The following is a 17,650-nucleotide window of genomic DNA, read 5'->3' as shown; positions in this document are numbered from 1 at the left end:
AATCAAACCCAGGGCCTCAGGCATGCAAGACAAGCACTTTACCACTGAGCTACCTTCCCAGCCCTTCTTCATAATTTTTAAAACTGAAAATACTTCCTCTAATTCTACTTTTTCTCCCCTCTCACTTCACCTAGGGAACACTGACTATGCCAAATGGAGATTACATTGAAGGCTATTTTAATGGAGAATGGGGATCTGGGATAAAAATTACTGGAACTTACTTCAAACCTAGTCTGTATGAGACTGATAAAGACAGACCCAAAGTTTTGTGAGTAATTCTTCTGACTTAACTATTGAATTTTTAGGTAGTCTTGTTTTCATCAAATAGATTAATATTTTAAAAGCAGAATCAAGTTTTTAAAAACAAAAAGTCTATATAATTTCCCTGAATTGTTAACTGACAAAATTGTAGATACCTAAATCTATAGTCTTGGTTTAAATTATAAATAAGCCTTATCAGGTAAATGTTTAAAAGTTATAGGTGTTATGCTGAAAGTATGTCTTAAGTGGTAGGCTTTGAGTTCAAATATCAGTAGTACAAAAAAGAAGGTTACAAGTGTGAGAGCAGTCCTGTTAATACTGTTAATAGTACAGTTGTCCAAACTGATGCAAGAGAGGTACTGGGAATTGAACTCAGAGCATATAACTTGTAGGCAAGTGCTCTACCACTTGAGTCATGCCTCTAGTCCTGAAAGGGTGTTCTTAAATGGAATTCCTATACCACTTGAGTTTCAATTTAAAAGAAAGACACACACACACACACACACACACACACACACACACACACACACAAATAGAATAGTAAAATCTTCATATATGAAGAAAAAGAACAAAGTCTACATTACTAATAAAAAAAGGAAAGAAAACTCACCAACCTAACCTAAGCCATTGCTGGTGTGGTAAAGCTAATCCTACATTCTGACAGTTGACAGAGGATTCAACACCCCAACCCCACAAAGTCCGAAATGCAGAGTTTTTTCCCTTTTCAACTTACTCCTTAGAAGAAGAGAAATGCAACTTAGACTCATAGTCTGGATTCCTGTTTCTCCCAATTCTCCCAGGCCACCAACCCACCATGGGACCAAGGGGTAAGATTAGGCAGAAGTCCCATGGTCTGAAATCACTCACCTAGCATGAGAGGCTGCACCTCTGAGTAGGCCTCTTCTAGGCCCACTACTTGGCATTCTTACGTCCCTTTCTAATCACCCCCTACTGCCTGAAGCTCAGACTGCCAAGTGAGTGAATGTACTTCACTTGGTTGCTGCCATATTGACAAGGGCTAGTATCTTTTTGCTTGCAATGTTAGCTTTTTCTTCTTGTTATTGCATCTCATCTATGCTCCAGTGGAGGCTTTATGTATTTTCTGTACCAAATTTTTTTTCTAAGAGTATTTTTTAAATTCCATATGTAATTAATACATTTCCCAATTCTTATCATGCAATGTGCAAAGTACAAAAAGTCTTCATTTTAATAGGAATTGTGTTTCTAAAATTAATTCTGTGGAGATGTAGAAACAGGTATCAGTTGCAGTATCTAAAAAACAATAATTGGATAAAAACTATCTCTTCCAATTTTTCATTCAGAATTTTAAAATAGAGCTGCCACCAATTTAGACAGTGTGAGTCAGAATTATTCTCAGTTGTATATTAGAAAGCTTCTATAATTTGAAATGAGTTTGCAATAAAGAAGTGATTAATGGAAGGTTGATTTGGCTTTATTAGCAGGAAGCTAGGGAACTTGGCAGTGCCACCAGATGAGAAGTGGAGAGCAGTGTTTGATGAGTGTTGGCATCAGCTGGGCTGTGAGAGCCCAGGCCAAGGGGAAGTTTGGAAAGCATGGGATAATATTGCTGTGGCTTTGACCATCAATCGGCGCCAGCACAAAGACAGGTGAGTGAATACCTGCCCAGCATGTGGTAGAACTGTTCAGCAGATGAAACTGAAAGCTAGTAAGTAGCCAAGGTTCACTACATTTAAACTCCACAAATATAATTTAAAAGTTAATGATGTACTTCTCGTGAGTAAACTGGGTTAAAGCACTCATCCTTTATCTTCTCTTGAACTCCATTATGAAACCAGGACAGAATATATGGACAGCTATTTGAGAACTTGGTAAAGCATATATCAACAGATAATTGAGGAAGAACACCTAAATTCATAGTATCACCAAATCAATGAGTTTAATGAATTTTTGCTTCAGTATTCCTTTGAACTCAGGCAGTCTGAAAATAAGCACTGTGGTGCAGATAGCCAGAGATCCAGAGAAAAACCCTCTAGCAGCCGGGCGCCAGTGGCTCACGCCTATAATCCTAGCTACTCAGGAGGCTGAGATCTGAGGATCGCGGTTCAAAGCCAGCCAGGGCAGGAAAGTCCATGAGACTCTTATCTCCAATAAAACCACTAGAAAACTGGAAGTGGTGTTGTGGCTCAAGCGGTAAAGCGCTCGCCTTGAGCTGAAGAGCACATGGACAGCGCCCAAGCCCAGAGTTCAAGCCCCATGACCAACCAAAAAAAAAAAAAAAAACCTCTAGCTCTAACTCTAGGAGAGAGACAAGGACTTCTAAAACACTGAATGGAGGCTACTTAACTGGTCTTCATTTTTGTTCTCCAGACTCCCATGCCCTAGCCACTAAGGTACCTGTGTAGCTAAATGGTAATGGCAGTGAATAGAGCAACTATGAGCAAGAAGTTTGCAGGAGTCACAACTTCAAAGAAGTAGAACCTTTTTCCCTGTGTTGGTTATTCTCAAGTTCAAGAGGCAAGATCAAACCCTATTTACTTTGGTGCTTCTCTGTTTATCATCCCACCATTGGGCCCTACGTCTGGCCTGTTCACAGAAATGGGCAGTTTCTGGCTGTAGTACCTAAGAGGAAAATTCTGAGAACCTAAAAGTACAAGGGAAGTAATGGAGAGACAAGAAGAACAACCTCAGGAAGTTGTCTGTGATCTCCCATGTCTCCTGTTGTATTACTATGAGCTCCTTGCTTCTTGGGCCTATTTTCATTTCTTCCTTTGCTCTTTGACTTAGTTTTCTTTTCCTTTAGCTTTTCTTATTCATTTTCCTTCTTATTATAACAGGTCTTAAAGCTAATGTCATTAATTTCTCAACAGCATGGTTTAGCTTGGAGCATAATTTTCATTAACTCATTATAGTATGTATAATGTTAAATGTTGCTTTGGATAATATGTAAACAGAGTGCCTCATGGCAATTCATCCACCCTTTATGAACTCACTTGGGCCTGTGCTGGATGTTCCATTTTATCCTGAGTTGGTGATATATTTCCTGTGTACATTTGCAATTATCTTGCTTTCTTGATGTGAAATATACAATGGGCTTTCCTTTTTCCTTTTTGTAGTCCAGAAATATTAAGTCGTTCACAGACTCAGACACTAGAGAGTTTGGAATTCATTCCCCAACATGTTGGTGCCTTCTCTGTGGAGAAATATGAAGACATTAAGAAATATTTAATAAAGGTAGAGTCCAAATTATATTGGCTTTGTGAATTGATGTTGTTATTACAATAGATCATTCAAATATTAACCTGATCCTGGTTTTACTTTCTTAATATTTATTTTGCTACCTTGACTAGTAAGGTCATATTTCTTCATGATTATAAACTCTTTAATAAGATAAAGACTTTTTAAGTTTTGTATGATGCTCAAGGAGGTTCCTAAGGATTAAATTCAAAGTTTAAAATAAGTGTTTAAAAAATCTTTAGCTAGGTGCTGGTGGCTCACACCTGTAATCATAGCTACTCAGGAGGCTGATATCTGAGGATTATGGTTCAAAGTCAGCCCGGGCAGGAAACTCTGTGAAACTCTTATCTCTAATAAACCACCAGAAAACCGGAAGTAGCTCAGTAGCTCAAGTGGTAGAACACTAGCCTTGAGCTGAAGCTGAGGGACAGCGGTCAGGCCCAGAGTTCAAGCCCCATGGCTGACCAAAAAAAAAAAAAAATCTTTTAAGGTAAAATTAGCAAAGTAGAGGTTTTATGAGCAAAGCATGCTAAAATGCCGCCTTTGCTTCTTTCTCACCCCTCTTAGATCAGCAGAATTTAAATTATGACATGCATTGTTTTCTGTTATATTCAAGGTTCTGAATATGAATATTAAACAAGTTTGTTTTGGGGTGAAGGTAGAAGTGATTGGAAAGGGTATTAGAGGTGAATATGAGTGAAGTACTTTATAGACACAGAATAATGAACAGAGAACAGAATAATGAAAACTGTTGAATGTCTTAAGAAAGAGAGGAGGGGGCTGGGAATCTACCCTTTATCACAGAAATTATTCAAGAAAATGGTTTAATGCCATAGGTTCTTAAATAGATTAATTGGCAAAAGTATTCTCAATTTATGTTTATGTTAGGAATGCAAAAAAGATAAATCTTAGCCAGAGCTATTTACTTCCTTTAACTGAAGTTCAATATGTTTGTTATTTTGATTCTAATTTGGTGTGAAAGATACTTTTTATTTGGATATAATTTTTTTAGGCAAAATCATATTCCTAATCCCTAGTCACAGAGTAGATAAAGTAAAGCTCTGTTCCTGAGAATTTACTCTGTCCTTCACAACAGCATGATATACATTTATTTATTCAACAAATACCCTTGGAATATTTCTCTTAGCATCAGTGAACAAAAAAAAAATCAGTGTTCTAGTGGCACTTACATTCTAGTGGGAAGAAAGAGTAAGATATAAAACATACATTATGTCAGTATGATTGTACTTAGAGAAAAATAGGAAGGAATGAGGATGGCTCTACTATTTTATATGTCAAGGAAGATGACTATTAGGGTGATATGAAAACAGTAGCTGAACAAGCCATGAAGAATCTTGGAGATGATAGTTCTAGGCAGCTTGTTAGATGCAAGATTTCTTAATGTTTTTAAATACTACATTGAATTAAATATATAATATAATAAATATATAGAGCGCTTGCCTTGCATGCCTGAGGCCCTGGGTTCGATTCCTCAGCACCACAAAGCAAAAAGAAAAAAGCTGGAAGTGGCGCTGTGGCTGAAGTGGTAGAGCGCTAGCCTTGAGCTGAAGAGCTGAGGGACAGCGCCCAGGCCCAGAGTTCAGGCCCCATGACCAGACCCCCCCCCCCAAAAAAAAAAAGAAGGAGAGGAGGAGAATGATAGATGGTGAATTTTGATTTGGTACATTGTATATATAGATGAAAGTACCACAATGAAACCCTTTTGAACTAATAAAAGCTAATAATTATGGGGAAAGTATCAACAGTCAGCATTTATATTTCTCTGAGGTAATGGTTTACATACTTTTTGTGAAGGTTTTTGTTTTGTTTTATTTTGTTTTAAGCAAAGTGTTACTGTGAAGGCAGGCTGGCCTGGATACTTACTTGCCTGCACTACCTCATATACAACCATGCCAGGCTCATTTTTGTGAACTTTAAAATTCACTGGGCACTGGAGGCTCATGCCTGTCATCCTAGCTACTCAAGAGGCTGAGATCTGAGGATCATGGTTCAAAACCAGCCCAGGCAGGAAAAGTTCATGAGATTCTTATTTCCATTTAACCCCCAGAAAACTGGAAGTAGTACTGTGGTTCAAAATGTTAGAGTGCTAGCCTTGAGCAATAAAGCTCAGGGACAGTGCTTAGGCCCTGAGTTCAAGGCCCATGACCACCACCACCAAAAAAAAATACATTAGAATGTTTATCTCAACATTCATATATATATATATAGATAGATAGATAGATAGATATAGATATAGATATATATTATATAAACATTTTCAAGATTAAACATATGTGAACATTTTCAAGAATATTTTCCCAAGTCAAAAAAGAAGTCAGATTAAGATTAGTAGTCTCAGTAACCACTGTTTTGTCTTCCAGTTCTATGAGTTCAACTTGTTTAAGTTTCACATATGAAGGAGATCATGTGTATCTGTCTTACTGTACTTGCCCTTCTATACCACTGATATTGCTGCAAATGACAGGATTTAGTCTTTTTTTTTTAATAGCCAAATAGTTTTTCATCGTAGAAAAATAAGTGGTGGTATTCTATTAAACAAAAGGTTATTGTGGGTAGCTTAGCAGTATGGCATCATTTAATTCGAAATATCTATATGAAAGAATTTGAATATTCTCATCACAAAGATATGATAACTATTTGAGATGATGGATAACCTAAGTATTCTGAGTTGATCAAACACGATATATAAGTATACCAAAACACTATATTGTTCCCCATAAAATGTGCAAGTATTACCTGTAATTAGAAAAAAAATCATTAGGAACTAAAGCAATGTGTAATTTAAATAGATTCAATGTTTGGAATTAACTGCTGACAATTTTTTAAAATTTTATTTTATTGTAATGGTGATGTACAGAGGGGTCACAGTTAAGTAATGTAACTGCTGACATTTTTTAAATGATCATTTTATGAGATTGTGTATTAATGATGGCTTGTTTCTGCTCTTAAGTATTTTGACTGATTTACTTGATTCTCTTTCTTCTCAGGCCTGTGACACTCCACTGCATCCACTGGGCAGACTGGTGGAGACACTAGTCGCAGTATATAGAATGACATACGTAGGTGTAGGAGCCAACCGTCGACTACTGCAGGAGGCAGTAAAGGAGATTAAGTCATACCTTAAGCGACTTTTCCAGCTAGTGAGGTAAGAGATTTGTTTCACTGAAAGCTGTAAAACTGTAGTTTACACTAATCCTTTGGTATTGTCACCCTAAATCTACCCTTTATCACAGAAATTATTCAAGAAAATGGTTTAATGCCATAGGTTCTTAAATAGATTAATTGGCAAAAGTATTCTCAGTTTATGTTTATGTTAGGAATGCAAAAAAGATAAATCTTAGCCAGAGCTATTTACTTCCTTTAACTGAAGTTCAATATGTTCGTTATTTTGATTCTAATTTGGTGTGAAAGACACTTTTTATTTGGATATAATTTTTTTAGGCAAAATCATATTCCTAATCCCTAGTCACAGAGTAGATAAAGTTCAATGTAAAGCTCTGTTCCTGAGAATTTACTCTGTCCTTCACAACAGCATGATATACATTTATTTATTCAACAAATACCCTTGGAATATTTCTCTTAGCATCAGTAAACAAAAAAAAAATCAGTGTTCTAGTGGCACTTACATTCTAGTGGGAAGAAAGAGTAAGATATAAAACATACATTATGTCAGTATGATTGTACTTTAGAGAAAAATAGGAAGGAATGAGGATGGCTCTACTATTTTATATGTCAAGGAAGATGACTATTAGGGTGATATGAAAACAGTAGCTGAACAAGCCATGAAGAATCTTGGAGATGATAGTTCTAGGCAGCTTGTTAGATGCAAGATTTCTTAATGTTTTTAAATACTACGTTGAATTAAATATATAAACATTCATGAATTTGACAGAAGCTTCATTATACTGTTATCTTCAAAACTGATAAATGCATTGCAAGTATTCCAGGTTTTAAAGAGTAGTATGTCCTCCAAAAATATTAACACTGCATATAGAGTGTTGCAGTTCCAACAGTGAGCTAGATGTGTATGGTGAAGATAAATTTCTTGATCTTTTTTTTTAGCTTTTCCAACTATAAAATTAAAACAGAGGAAGGGGCAAGAAATAGATAAGAATACAAACTACCTTTGAAAGGTCAAGGTTTAAGTGTATAAAAAATATGGTAGTCTCCCAGCCTACCAGAGTCAGAGATAAAATCTAGGGTAAAACCCAAGGCTATAGGACAAAAACAAATAAAAAATCCTTCAATAATTTAGTCCCTTGATCCCTAGAAAAAATAACTTTCAGCAAATCAGCTTTAACTTTTAAACTTATGTTGAGATTTCTATAATTAATGATTCTTAATATTGAACACAATTTCACCTGGTATTTGCTTACCTAAGAATAATGGTTTCTGCTTAGAGTTAGTATAAATTGGCTTCAGTTAGGATACATATTTTTAGGTAGATTAGAATTCTTCATTTCTTAGTAACTAGGCAGGAAAAAAAAACCACAGCACATCAGATTAGAATTCTGAGCCACTAAAATACTTGTTAAGTTTGCTTTCATAGGCCCAGAGATAGATTAACAGTTAGAGATATATTTTTACTCATTTCAGCTCCTCTGGAAATGTAATTGTATAGCTGTACTTATGTCTTAGGTTCTTATTTCCTGAACTTCCTGAAGAAGGAAGTACAATTCCTCTCTCTGCTCCTCTGCCAACTGAAAGGAAATCATTTTGCACTGGGAAGTCAGATTCCAGATCTGAATCGCCAGAGCCAGGGTAAGTAGAATTAAGTAAAATGGTGTAGATATGGGTTAGAGGCTAGATAATCTATCCAAAATGCCCACTTTTAAGTTGCTTTCTCTAGACCTGTTCCCTCATTTCTACAATGATATAGACAGATTAGATGTCCTCTAGGTCCTCTGAGGTGTCTAGTTTTCTCTCAACAAAGAGCAACCACAATCAGGAACAATCAGCAACAAATGTTGCTTAGCAACTTCATGCCAACATAGAAAGAGCCTCAGAGAAAAAGCAGCCTTAGGGTGGAAACAAAAGCCAGTGGCATAGATCTATAACCCTACTTTCATAAGGGGCTGAGACCTGGAGGATAGAGGTTCTAAGCTAGTCAAAGCAGAATAGTCTGCGAAAGTCCACCTCTAGTTAACCAGCAAAAAAGCCAGGTCAGAGGCTTGGCTCAAGTGGTGGAGCTCCAGCTACTGTGAACAAAGAAAACCAAGTTAATCAAGCACTAATACCTGCAAAGAGAAAAGGAAACCAAGATTTTGGGTTTGATTTCCAGTTATTGAATAGAATTTGTAGTTGGTCCAAGACAAAGCAATATATAAGTTGCTCCTGTTGATTCTATATTTAAACAGTACAATCACAGGCCAGACTGTAGCAGAGCACACCTGCAGCCATAGCTACTTGGGAAATAGAGATCAGATGAATCACAATTTGAGGCAAGCCTATGCAAGCCTGAAAGCCCATCCAGGGCAAAAATATGAAACCTTATTTGAAAGTCAACTAAAAAAAGGGCTGGGGGCATGGCCCCAGTGATACAATGAGCAAGCAAGAAGCCAAATTCAAACCCAAGTACTGCCCCAAAAGAGTAGAGTAACATAACTTCTTTAACATGTCATGTTTGCACTTTTAAATTTTAGGAAAAGAAGCTCTATTTTTTATTCTATATTTAGTTATAATAAGAATACTTCTATCTTCCCACTCTAATATTTGTAGTTACGTCGTAACAAGTTCTGGATTACTGCTTCCTGTGCTACTACCTCGGCTCTACCCACCATTGTTCATGCTCTATGCCTTGGATAATGATCGTGAGGAAGACATTTATTGGGAATGTGTTCTGCGTTTAAATAAACAGACAGATATTGCTCTCTTGGGCTTTCTTGGAGTTCAGAAGTAAGTATAGCAGCTAAGAGTGCTACTAAAAGCTTTTAATTTAAAATCTATCAGAGGCCAGGCACAGGTGGCCATATCTGTAATCCTAGCTACTCATGAGACTGAGATCAGAGGATCGTGGTTCAAAGCCAGCCCGGGCAGAAAAGTCCCTGTGAGACTCTTTATCTCCAGTTAACCACCTCAACAAACCAGAAATGGCCCTGAGGCATATGTGATAGAGCACTAGCTTTGAACACAAAGAGGCTCAAAGACAGCATCCAGGCTCTGAGTTCAAGCCCCACAACCCCCCACCCCTCAAAAAAAAGTTAAATGACTTGTTTTGCTTGGTATTTTGTAATCATTTAAATCAAAAAACTACTTATATAAACCTTCCTTATAAAAATTAATTGTATTCAACTTTGCTACTGTGCTTCTTTCTCTTCCTTCCTTCTCCATTAACAATTGATTTCAGAGTCTTAGAGGTGTTCCTTCTGTCCTAAGGTATTATTTCTTGCTCCTTGGAAATACTATGAAAGAGTGCAGTGAAAAGGCTAATCCCCTATAATTATGTGTTTGTGCTTTCAAAAAAAGTGAATAAAGAACTGGGAATGTGGCTCAGTGGTAGAGTGCTTGCAGGAAGCCCTAGGTTTGATTCCTCAGTACAACATAAACAGAAACAGCCAGAAATGGCACAAGTGTTGAGTGCTAGCCTTGAACAGAAAAAAGTTCAGGGACAGTACCCAGGCCCTGAGTCAAGCCTGGGACTTGCAAAAGAAAAGTGAATAAGCTTTAGTTGAAAAGTAATTTTTTTCAGTGGAGTAATTTAATAGTAAAAATGAGATAAAACTGAATGAAAGAATTTAGTCAGTATCATTAATAATTAGTAATATCTCTCTGAGATATTATAGATACTTCTGATCATGATCAGAACAGAGAAGCCAATTTAGCTATCAGCTTTTTAATGGGCATATATCTACAATAGTAACATCTTATATTAACCACTTACGGATTTTATTATAGGAAATTTTGGCCAGTGACCTTGTCAATCCTTGGAGAGAGTAAAAAGGTATAGTAGATTTAGTTTTCTTACGTATGCTCTTTTCCTTTGTTATGAAGTTTCAAGATAGAAAAAAATTCTTGCACGCACATTTTGTCTGCATCCCTTGCCCTTGGGTCCCCAGTGAAGAGTCTGAAATAAAGGTATATGAAGCATCTACATGACAACAGTCAGGGCACACTGAGTTTTAAACCAAGAGTAGGGATTTAACATTGAAGCTGGGTATGGTGGAATGAGTCTGTCTTCCTGTCTTCGGACATAGGAGTGGAAGATCATGAGTTTTAAGTCCAGACAGGACTATATGACAGAATCCATTTTAAGATCTGCAGGTGGACACTTCATTCGGAAACATTAGAGGATGTTTTGTAGGTCAGCAGCAAGATTGAAACTTGCATATTATAAGGTGCTCTGGGATAGAAAATTATAAACATGTCATGGATTTTTACCTTAAGTTCTATGAACTACTTGGAAAAACAATTCATTTTACTTTGGTAGGACAGTATTCAGACTTGTGTTAGTTTCAATTACCCACCAGGGAGCTGCACTCACCAGCTGTTATTTCGTTTTATTGTTGCAATCTCCCCTCTTTGATCTTTATTGATTCCTTTTTTTTTTTTCTGTAGGTTTTACCAACTACGAAAGATGCTTGTTTTGCTTCAGCAGTAGAATGCCTGCAGCAGATCAGGTGATATCTAAGTTGTTGAAAAATTACAAATAAAAGTAGTGTTTAGTCCATTATGATGTTGATAAGCTCTTTTCTTTTTTCCCTTCAGTGCCCCCTCTCCACTCCCAAACTTTGCTATACTCAATCTGGAGATCAGAAAGTCTCTTCTTTTACTCTGAAATACTCTGCATTTTCAAAAGTAGTGGGCAGCCTACTCCAGAAATTTATATGTATTCTCACATCTTTAGCCAAATAGAAATTCTATGAACTTAATTCCCACTTAGTTAAAGAAAAGAACATATAATAAAAAAAGATTTCATGAAAGAAATAACACTTAATTTACAAACTCTTCGTATGAACTCTTGTTACTTGGAGGCCTTTTCCCTTGAGATCATCCCTTTCCGTGATTCAGTAGGCTTCATGTCTAATTTGAGACATGTGAAATTCAGAAGGAAATATTGTCAAAAATTTAATAAGACCAGTTCCAAGCTTTGTTAAGAAATTAATGGACTTGTTTGTGTGATTTCATTTTTCACAACAGCACAACCTTTACCCCATCAGACAAACTTAAGGTCATCCAGCAGACTTTTGAAGAGATCTCTCAGAACGTCCTGGCATCACTCCAGGAAGACTTCTTATGGTCCATGGATGACCTTTTCCCCGTTTTCTTATATGTGGTGCTACGGGCCAGGTATCTAATGTTTTCTGACTTCCCTAATACTGAGCCTTATTATAAGAGTCTGCTGTTGAGTTTTTCTGAAATGATGACAGGATTGTGTTCTCCTTATAGAGAATAAAAATTTACTTCTGTTAACACACTCTACTATGGTATTACCACCTTATTTCACTTTTTCTTCCTATCAATTGGTTCAAAAAGAGGAAGACCTTGTAAATGGAAATGACTTAGTATCTTTTTCTCTTTGGGGCAGGATTAGGAATTTAGGCTCTGAGGTGCACCTCATTGAGGACTTGATGGACCCCTATCTTCAGCATGGGGAACAAGGTATAATGTTCACCACCTTGAAGGTGAGTGTCAGTATTATTTAAAAATAATGCTTATCTTGTAAGCTATTCTTCATTTACTATATTGTAAGTCTTCCACTAATCACTTTCTTTTTCTTCTTCTTCTTATTGTTCCACTCTTGGGCTTGAAATCTGGGCCTGGGTGCTGTCCCTGAACCTTTTTGCTTAAGGATAACACTCTACCACTTAAGCCACAGCTCTACTTCCAATTTTTTGGTAGTTTAGTGGAGATAAGAGTTTCACTGATTTTCTTGCCTGGTCTGACTTCAAACTTCAGTCCTCAGCTCTCAGCCTTCTGAGTAGCTACAATTACAGGTGTGAGCCACCGGCACTCAGCCATTTTCTTTTATGTAGGAAAATTGAATGAAAATGCAAGTTTTTGATATTTAAAAGTATGACAATATATTAAATTGGGTAAGCCAGTTATTCTTTAAAATCTGAAAGCAAATTATTCACTTACTTAATGTCTTTGTAAATAGATCATTCAAAATGTTGTAAATACTTTTATAACTGTAGAAAAGAAACAGAAAGGTGTTGGAGTCATGGCTCAGTTGGTAAAGTGCTGACCAGTGAATGAAAGCATCAGGTACTGAATTGGAGTTCGAGTCTCTGACCTAAGAAAAGAAACAGAATTCTTACAGATACAGAAAGTATCCAACAGCAAAGGAGGAGGCAACAATCCTCAATAGAAAATGTACTCATTACCTTGCTCATGTAACTGTAACCCCTCTGTACAGCATTATTACAATAAAAACATACAAAAAAAAGTATCCAACAGAACTTTTTAGTGGAACTAAAATAGGAAACAGGACAGTGTACAAATAATGAATTTGAATAGGATCTCACTATGTATCTTAGTCTGACTCCCAGTCTTTCTGTCTTTACCTCCAGAGTACTGAGATTATAGCATGCACCACCATACCCAACTGATTTGGTCTATTTTTGTTCCTTTGTATCTACTGTATCCAGTATGTTACAATAAGGTTCTCTGATCTGGATGTACTCTAGGGATTGTTGAAGTATTTTAATTTCCCCACCTTGATTTTTTTTTCTTGGAACTTAATAGAATCATTCTAAGGTTATTGGAAGAACAGCAAATAGAAAGTAGCAAAAACCACCCTTAAAAAAGAGGGAGAGGGGCTGGGAAGGTGGCTCAGTGGTAGAGTGCTTGCCTTGCATGCCTGAGGCCCTGGATTCGATTCCTCAGCACCACATAAGCAAAAAAAAAAAAAAAAAAGAGGGAGAGCAGACCACTCTGCAGTTAGTAAAACATTATAAATTAAAATAATTAAGATGAAATAGTATGTTATTGTCAATTGAATAGACAATACCTAAATAGAAAGGATAATCCTTATATAGGAACAGTCCTGTTCTAAGAACTTCACAAGAAAATTTTAAAAAATGGAAACCCAGGGGCTGGGAAGGTGGCTCAGTGGTAGAGCACTTGCCTTGCGTGCACGAGGCCCTGGGTTTGATTCCTCAGCACCACATAAGAAAAAAGAAAAAAGCCGGAAGTGGTGCGCTATGGCTCAAGTGGTAGAGCGCTAGCCTTGAGCTGAAGAGCTGAGGGACAGCGCCTAGCCCCAGAGTTCAGGCCCCACGGCCAGACCCAAAAAAAAAAAAAAAAGGAAACCCAAAATGGAAAATAAAAAACATTGAATAAATGGTAAAGTAAGTATTGGATAGTTTATTAGCAATTTTGGAAGAAAGGTTGAATAGTAAATTTTATTTGGAGTTTATAGAAAAAAGAAAAGATGGGTAAAATGATGAAAAATTAAAAGGAATGTTAAATTTTGACTTGTGTTGACTTTTCAAACTTTTAAACCAAACAACATTAACATTTTTATTAAACTGAAAAAGAGGAAGCCAAGGGAAATATTGGCCACAAATTACTTATATTATTATTTATGAAGAATATCTCTAAACAGAACAAAAAGAAACTGAATCAGTAAATTTTCATTTAAATAATCACTTTGTGTCTTCTCAGTTTAGCAAGAATGTTTCTAACTTATACCCCATTCTGGCAGATTTAGAGTAAAGTCATCATTCACAAATTATGATAATGGGGTATTTGCTATTGCAATATAATAATTCCTATAAATTGGGCTGGGATGTAGCTCAGTGGCAAAGCGCTTGCCTAGCAAGTGCAACATCCTGGGTTCGCTCCCCAGTACCAAAAAAGAAAAGACAAAATAAAATACAGTTAAAAAAACCCACACAAAAATAATTCCTATAAATTATTACTAATGTTTGTATCCACAACAGTAAACATGTTAGTGAGGTTTGATCAGTAATCCTATTCCTGAGAATTTATCCTAAGGAATTAAAAAAGTGGGAAACATTGCTCATCTGGATGTGGTATTCCTTGTAATTCTCAAACCTGAATTTTTAGAAACACTGCAATGCTTCTAAGGTAAAAATTCTGATGCTCTAGGGTGCAGTGATGTTTAATCTCTAGGCTTTTTGAACATGTCAAATGATTCTGATTGTTCTTGTCTAAGTAACTGTAAGTGACCAGTATGCTCTAGATACCTGGTCATCAGTAAATATCATGGCATTTCTACTTGATGAAGAAAATAGGTTTTTTTGTTTGTTTAAAGATTAGAGAGAAGATATGCAAAATCTTGTTAATTACCAAAAATAGCCATTGGATGAGGGACTTGAAACGGAAAGGTGTAAGCTACTGTATTTGTTGGGCTCTCAGTATGAAGAGGTTTTCTTTCTTTAGTCCTAAGTGTATGGCTCTATGTAGTTTCTTTAAAACTAAAATTGAACTTGTTTTGAACTCTTTCAGGCATGTTACTACCAGATTCAGCGTGAGAAGCTTAACTAAACTGCATAACAGCTTGCAAATGGGATTATCTACCACCAAGCATTATAGAGCCATCTGGAATCTTCTTGCAGTGACAAAAAAGAACAATATTGAAATTGGAAAGGACTTTGTATTATTTGGTCATTATTTCTGAGCCTTACTAATAATTAGAATCCTGAGCCCACAGGGGAGACAGAGACTATAGCTTTAAGAGAGAATGAAATCTAATTAGATCAGTCCTTGGCCTGTGTTCAGTTCCAAAGGTTTCATACATCTAATATTTGGAAAACAAGGCTATCCATTCCCACAGAGAAGGATATGTCAACCACATGATATTGTAAGAAAAATTCCCAGCATGGTCAGCTTCTTACATTAAAGAAGTTGGTGAATATTTTTGAGTTTCTGGTTTGCCTGAATCCATCTGCAGCTTCCCTGGATCCCTTGGCAAGAAGCAGGCTGAAACTACGGCAGCCACACTGCGCCTCCATAGGCCCTTTCCAGTCACGTGTGCGGCATGCTTCTGTGCTAGGGATGGGAAAATAAAATTTTAAACTGCAGTTTTAACTTTTTCTAAGCTTTTACACTAGAGTAGTGCAGAGACTACCACACCCTAACCCCAAACATGGAGAGCATCCACACAGCAGTGTTCTGCCACTTGATTAAAATCAACATAGGAATTTTGTTTTTGGTGTCCTCAGTAACATAGAGAGTCAATACACTGGAATTCAAATGCCCATCAGCATTTGTCTGTACGCAACACTGGATTCCAATGCTTGGGACTAAAAGTCTGACAAGCTTCTGCAAGGAACCTGTTATATGGAATACCAGCGAAAGAACTGCAGTATTCCCCGGCCTTTGTTGTGGTTCTTTACCTCGCACTGAATCTGATGGGAAGAAAGAGGAAAGAAGCTTTGGCTTTTCCCATCTCAAAAGTATTATGGCACCTCAACATTTTAGTGTTTGGTTTTGTTTTGTTTTTTTACTGTCCTACTGTAGGTTGTTGGTGTACACTGTACTAGTGACACTAGTAGCTGTTATGGATAATATAGGTGCTCTTTATCATCTCAACCCATACGTACCATGGTGAGCGGACATAATGTTCTGATTAGGTGAAGTGACTCCGCAGATGTTAACAGCTTCTGAAAAACGATCATGGTTCCTGCTCTACTTTCTAATCAAGACAAATGTTTGTTAAAATATTGTTTTGGAATGTTGGCTGTAATGTTACAGCAATTTTCATAATAAATTTCATTCATCTTTATAAGGTGGTTTCATGATTGTGGAAGAAATGACATAGGGCAGACTTAAAAGAAACCCAGGCTGAGTGTTCCTTTTGCCAACATTGTGAGACCTTCGGCCTCAGAGGACTAAAAAGATAGCTCTTTTTAATATAAACAGTAATCATCTTTGCTGACAAAGAAGGAGTTAATTCTGATCCTAATGACCCAAGGACAAGAGGCCCAAAAGAAAGCTATTATAAAAGGTATATTTGATACTTAATCATTTTTCATTTTGTTTTTGTTACTTTTTTTTTCTGGTTAGAAACAGATGATCATCTCACAGTTGTAATGTTTCAAGGAGCTTTTCCACCTTGCCTCTGCCATCGGCCAGAACATAACTGTTCTATTTGGAAAGGAACCAACTCTCAAAAAGTTGTCTATGTTAAGCACTTCGCATTTCCATCAAGGGTTGTTTAATTTTTCTGTACATGTACAAATAGTATAATTGGCTATTAAAACAAATTTATTAAATGTTTACCTCCGTATTTTGTGGAAGTGGACAAACTTGGAAATTCTCAAGTGATGGTAGTCGGTCTCCATTCTAAGGAAAATGTTGCAATCCATCATTTATTGGAGTCATAGATTAAACCAAACAATTGCTTTAGAGTCTTTATGTTATATTTAGGCTTCTTAGGTAACAAAAATGATACATTTTGAGTTCACTTGATGGAAAACTGAATCTCCTCCAGGCCAGGTTTGTAAATAGAAATATTTAACGTTCATGCAACAAATATGATCATTTTTCACATTCACAGAGAATGATCGATCACAGCAGCCCTGGAAGGCAGGAATCAACCCTTTTGTCCCTGTTTCGCAACAAAGAATAGCTGTGATTTGCTCATTTCCAGATCTAGGACTTCAGCCTGACCGTCTCCATTCTAGTTCCAGTGCTCTTTCCAGCTATAGCTGCCACAGGTGTTATTTCATGGCTGAGTTCTCCATTGGAAGTTCTCAAAAAATGAGTTAGACATGAAAAATCCATTAAAAGTAAGCGCTTTTGATAAAATACACTGTGCTGAAAAGCTCACAAATATGTTAAGTTTCCAAGTTTCTGTTTTTCCTCTACAATTGGGAGATGAAGCATCTTTAATTTTGAATCTAGGTTAGATAATGCTCAGTGCTGCTTGGGCTTTTTGTCTTGTTCAGCAGTACTCTGTCTTCTATTCTTCCTGTGAGATCCAGAACTAGTCTCTCCCCCCACCACCCCAATACTGACAGACCTGACTGTAGCTACAGTCTGAGGTAGAAGAATGAAATATTTGTTAAGTTCAGAAGAGAAGCTTGATAGGATGGATCAGAACAATCTGTTTCTGATGGGTCTCATTACTGGCCTGATATTTTTCACCAGAACATGAGAAAACAAAGGTTCAGAAGTTGATTTACTCCGGGTGCCTTCACAGTTTTACCTTTCATTAAAAATATCATCTTCTGGGCTTTGAAGG

At 36.7% G+C, this 17,650-nt stretch overlaps 1 protein-coding gene across 4 annotated transcripts in view; it reads left to right on the top strand.

Annotated features, from left to right (window-relative positions):
• The window catches only part of Als2 (alsin Rho guanine nucleotide exchange factor ALS2), an 85,092-nt gene extending 68,900 nt beyond the window's left edge, over positions 1 to 16,192 (top strand). For 3 of the 4 annotated variants that reach the window (XM_069995834.1, XM_069995831.1, XM_069995832.1), the window contains 11 exons: positions 135 to 268; positions 1,722 to 1,889; positions 3,357 to 3,474; positions 6,486 to 6,643; positions 8,137 to 8,259; positions 9,217 to 9,393; positions 10,393 to 10,438; positions 11,053 to 11,114; positions 11,635 to 11,784; positions 12,023 to 12,119; positions 14,911 to 16,192. In XM_069995834.1, coding sequence (XP_069851935.1) covers positions 135 to 268; positions 1,722 to 1,889; positions 3,357 to 3,474; positions 6,486 to 6,643; positions 8,137 to 8,259; positions 9,217 to 9,393; positions 10,393 to 10,438; positions 11,053 to 11,114; positions 11,635 to 11,784; positions 12,023 to 12,119; positions 14,911 to 14,949 — 1,272 coding nt within the window. In that variant the 3' untranslated portion in view covers positions 14,950 to 16,192. The remainder of the gene's footprint in view (positions 1 to 134; positions 269 to 1,721; positions 1,890 to 3,356; positions 3,475 to 6,485; positions 6,644 to 8,136; positions 8,260 to 9,216; positions 9,394 to 10,392; positions 10,439 to 11,052; positions 11,115 to 11,634; positions 11,785 to 12,022; positions 12,120 to 14,910) is intronic. The other variant, XM_069995833.1, reaches the window with a different exon arrangement.
• Positions 16,193 to 17,650: the final 1,458 nt, after the last annotated feature.

Source organism: Dipodomys merriami, unplaced genomic scaffold (genome assembly GCF_024711535.1).
Source record: "Dipodomys merriami isolate MVZ:Mamm:240054 unplaced genomic scaffold, mDipMer1.0.p SCAF_49, whole genome shotgun sequence".
Taxonomy (NCBI): Eukaryota; Metazoa; Chordata; class Mammalia; order Rodentia; family Heteromyidae; genus Dipodomys; species Dipodomys merriami.
The sequence above is the reverse complement of the archived record's forward strand: the minus strand, read 5'-3'. Positions and strand labels throughout refer to the sequence as shown.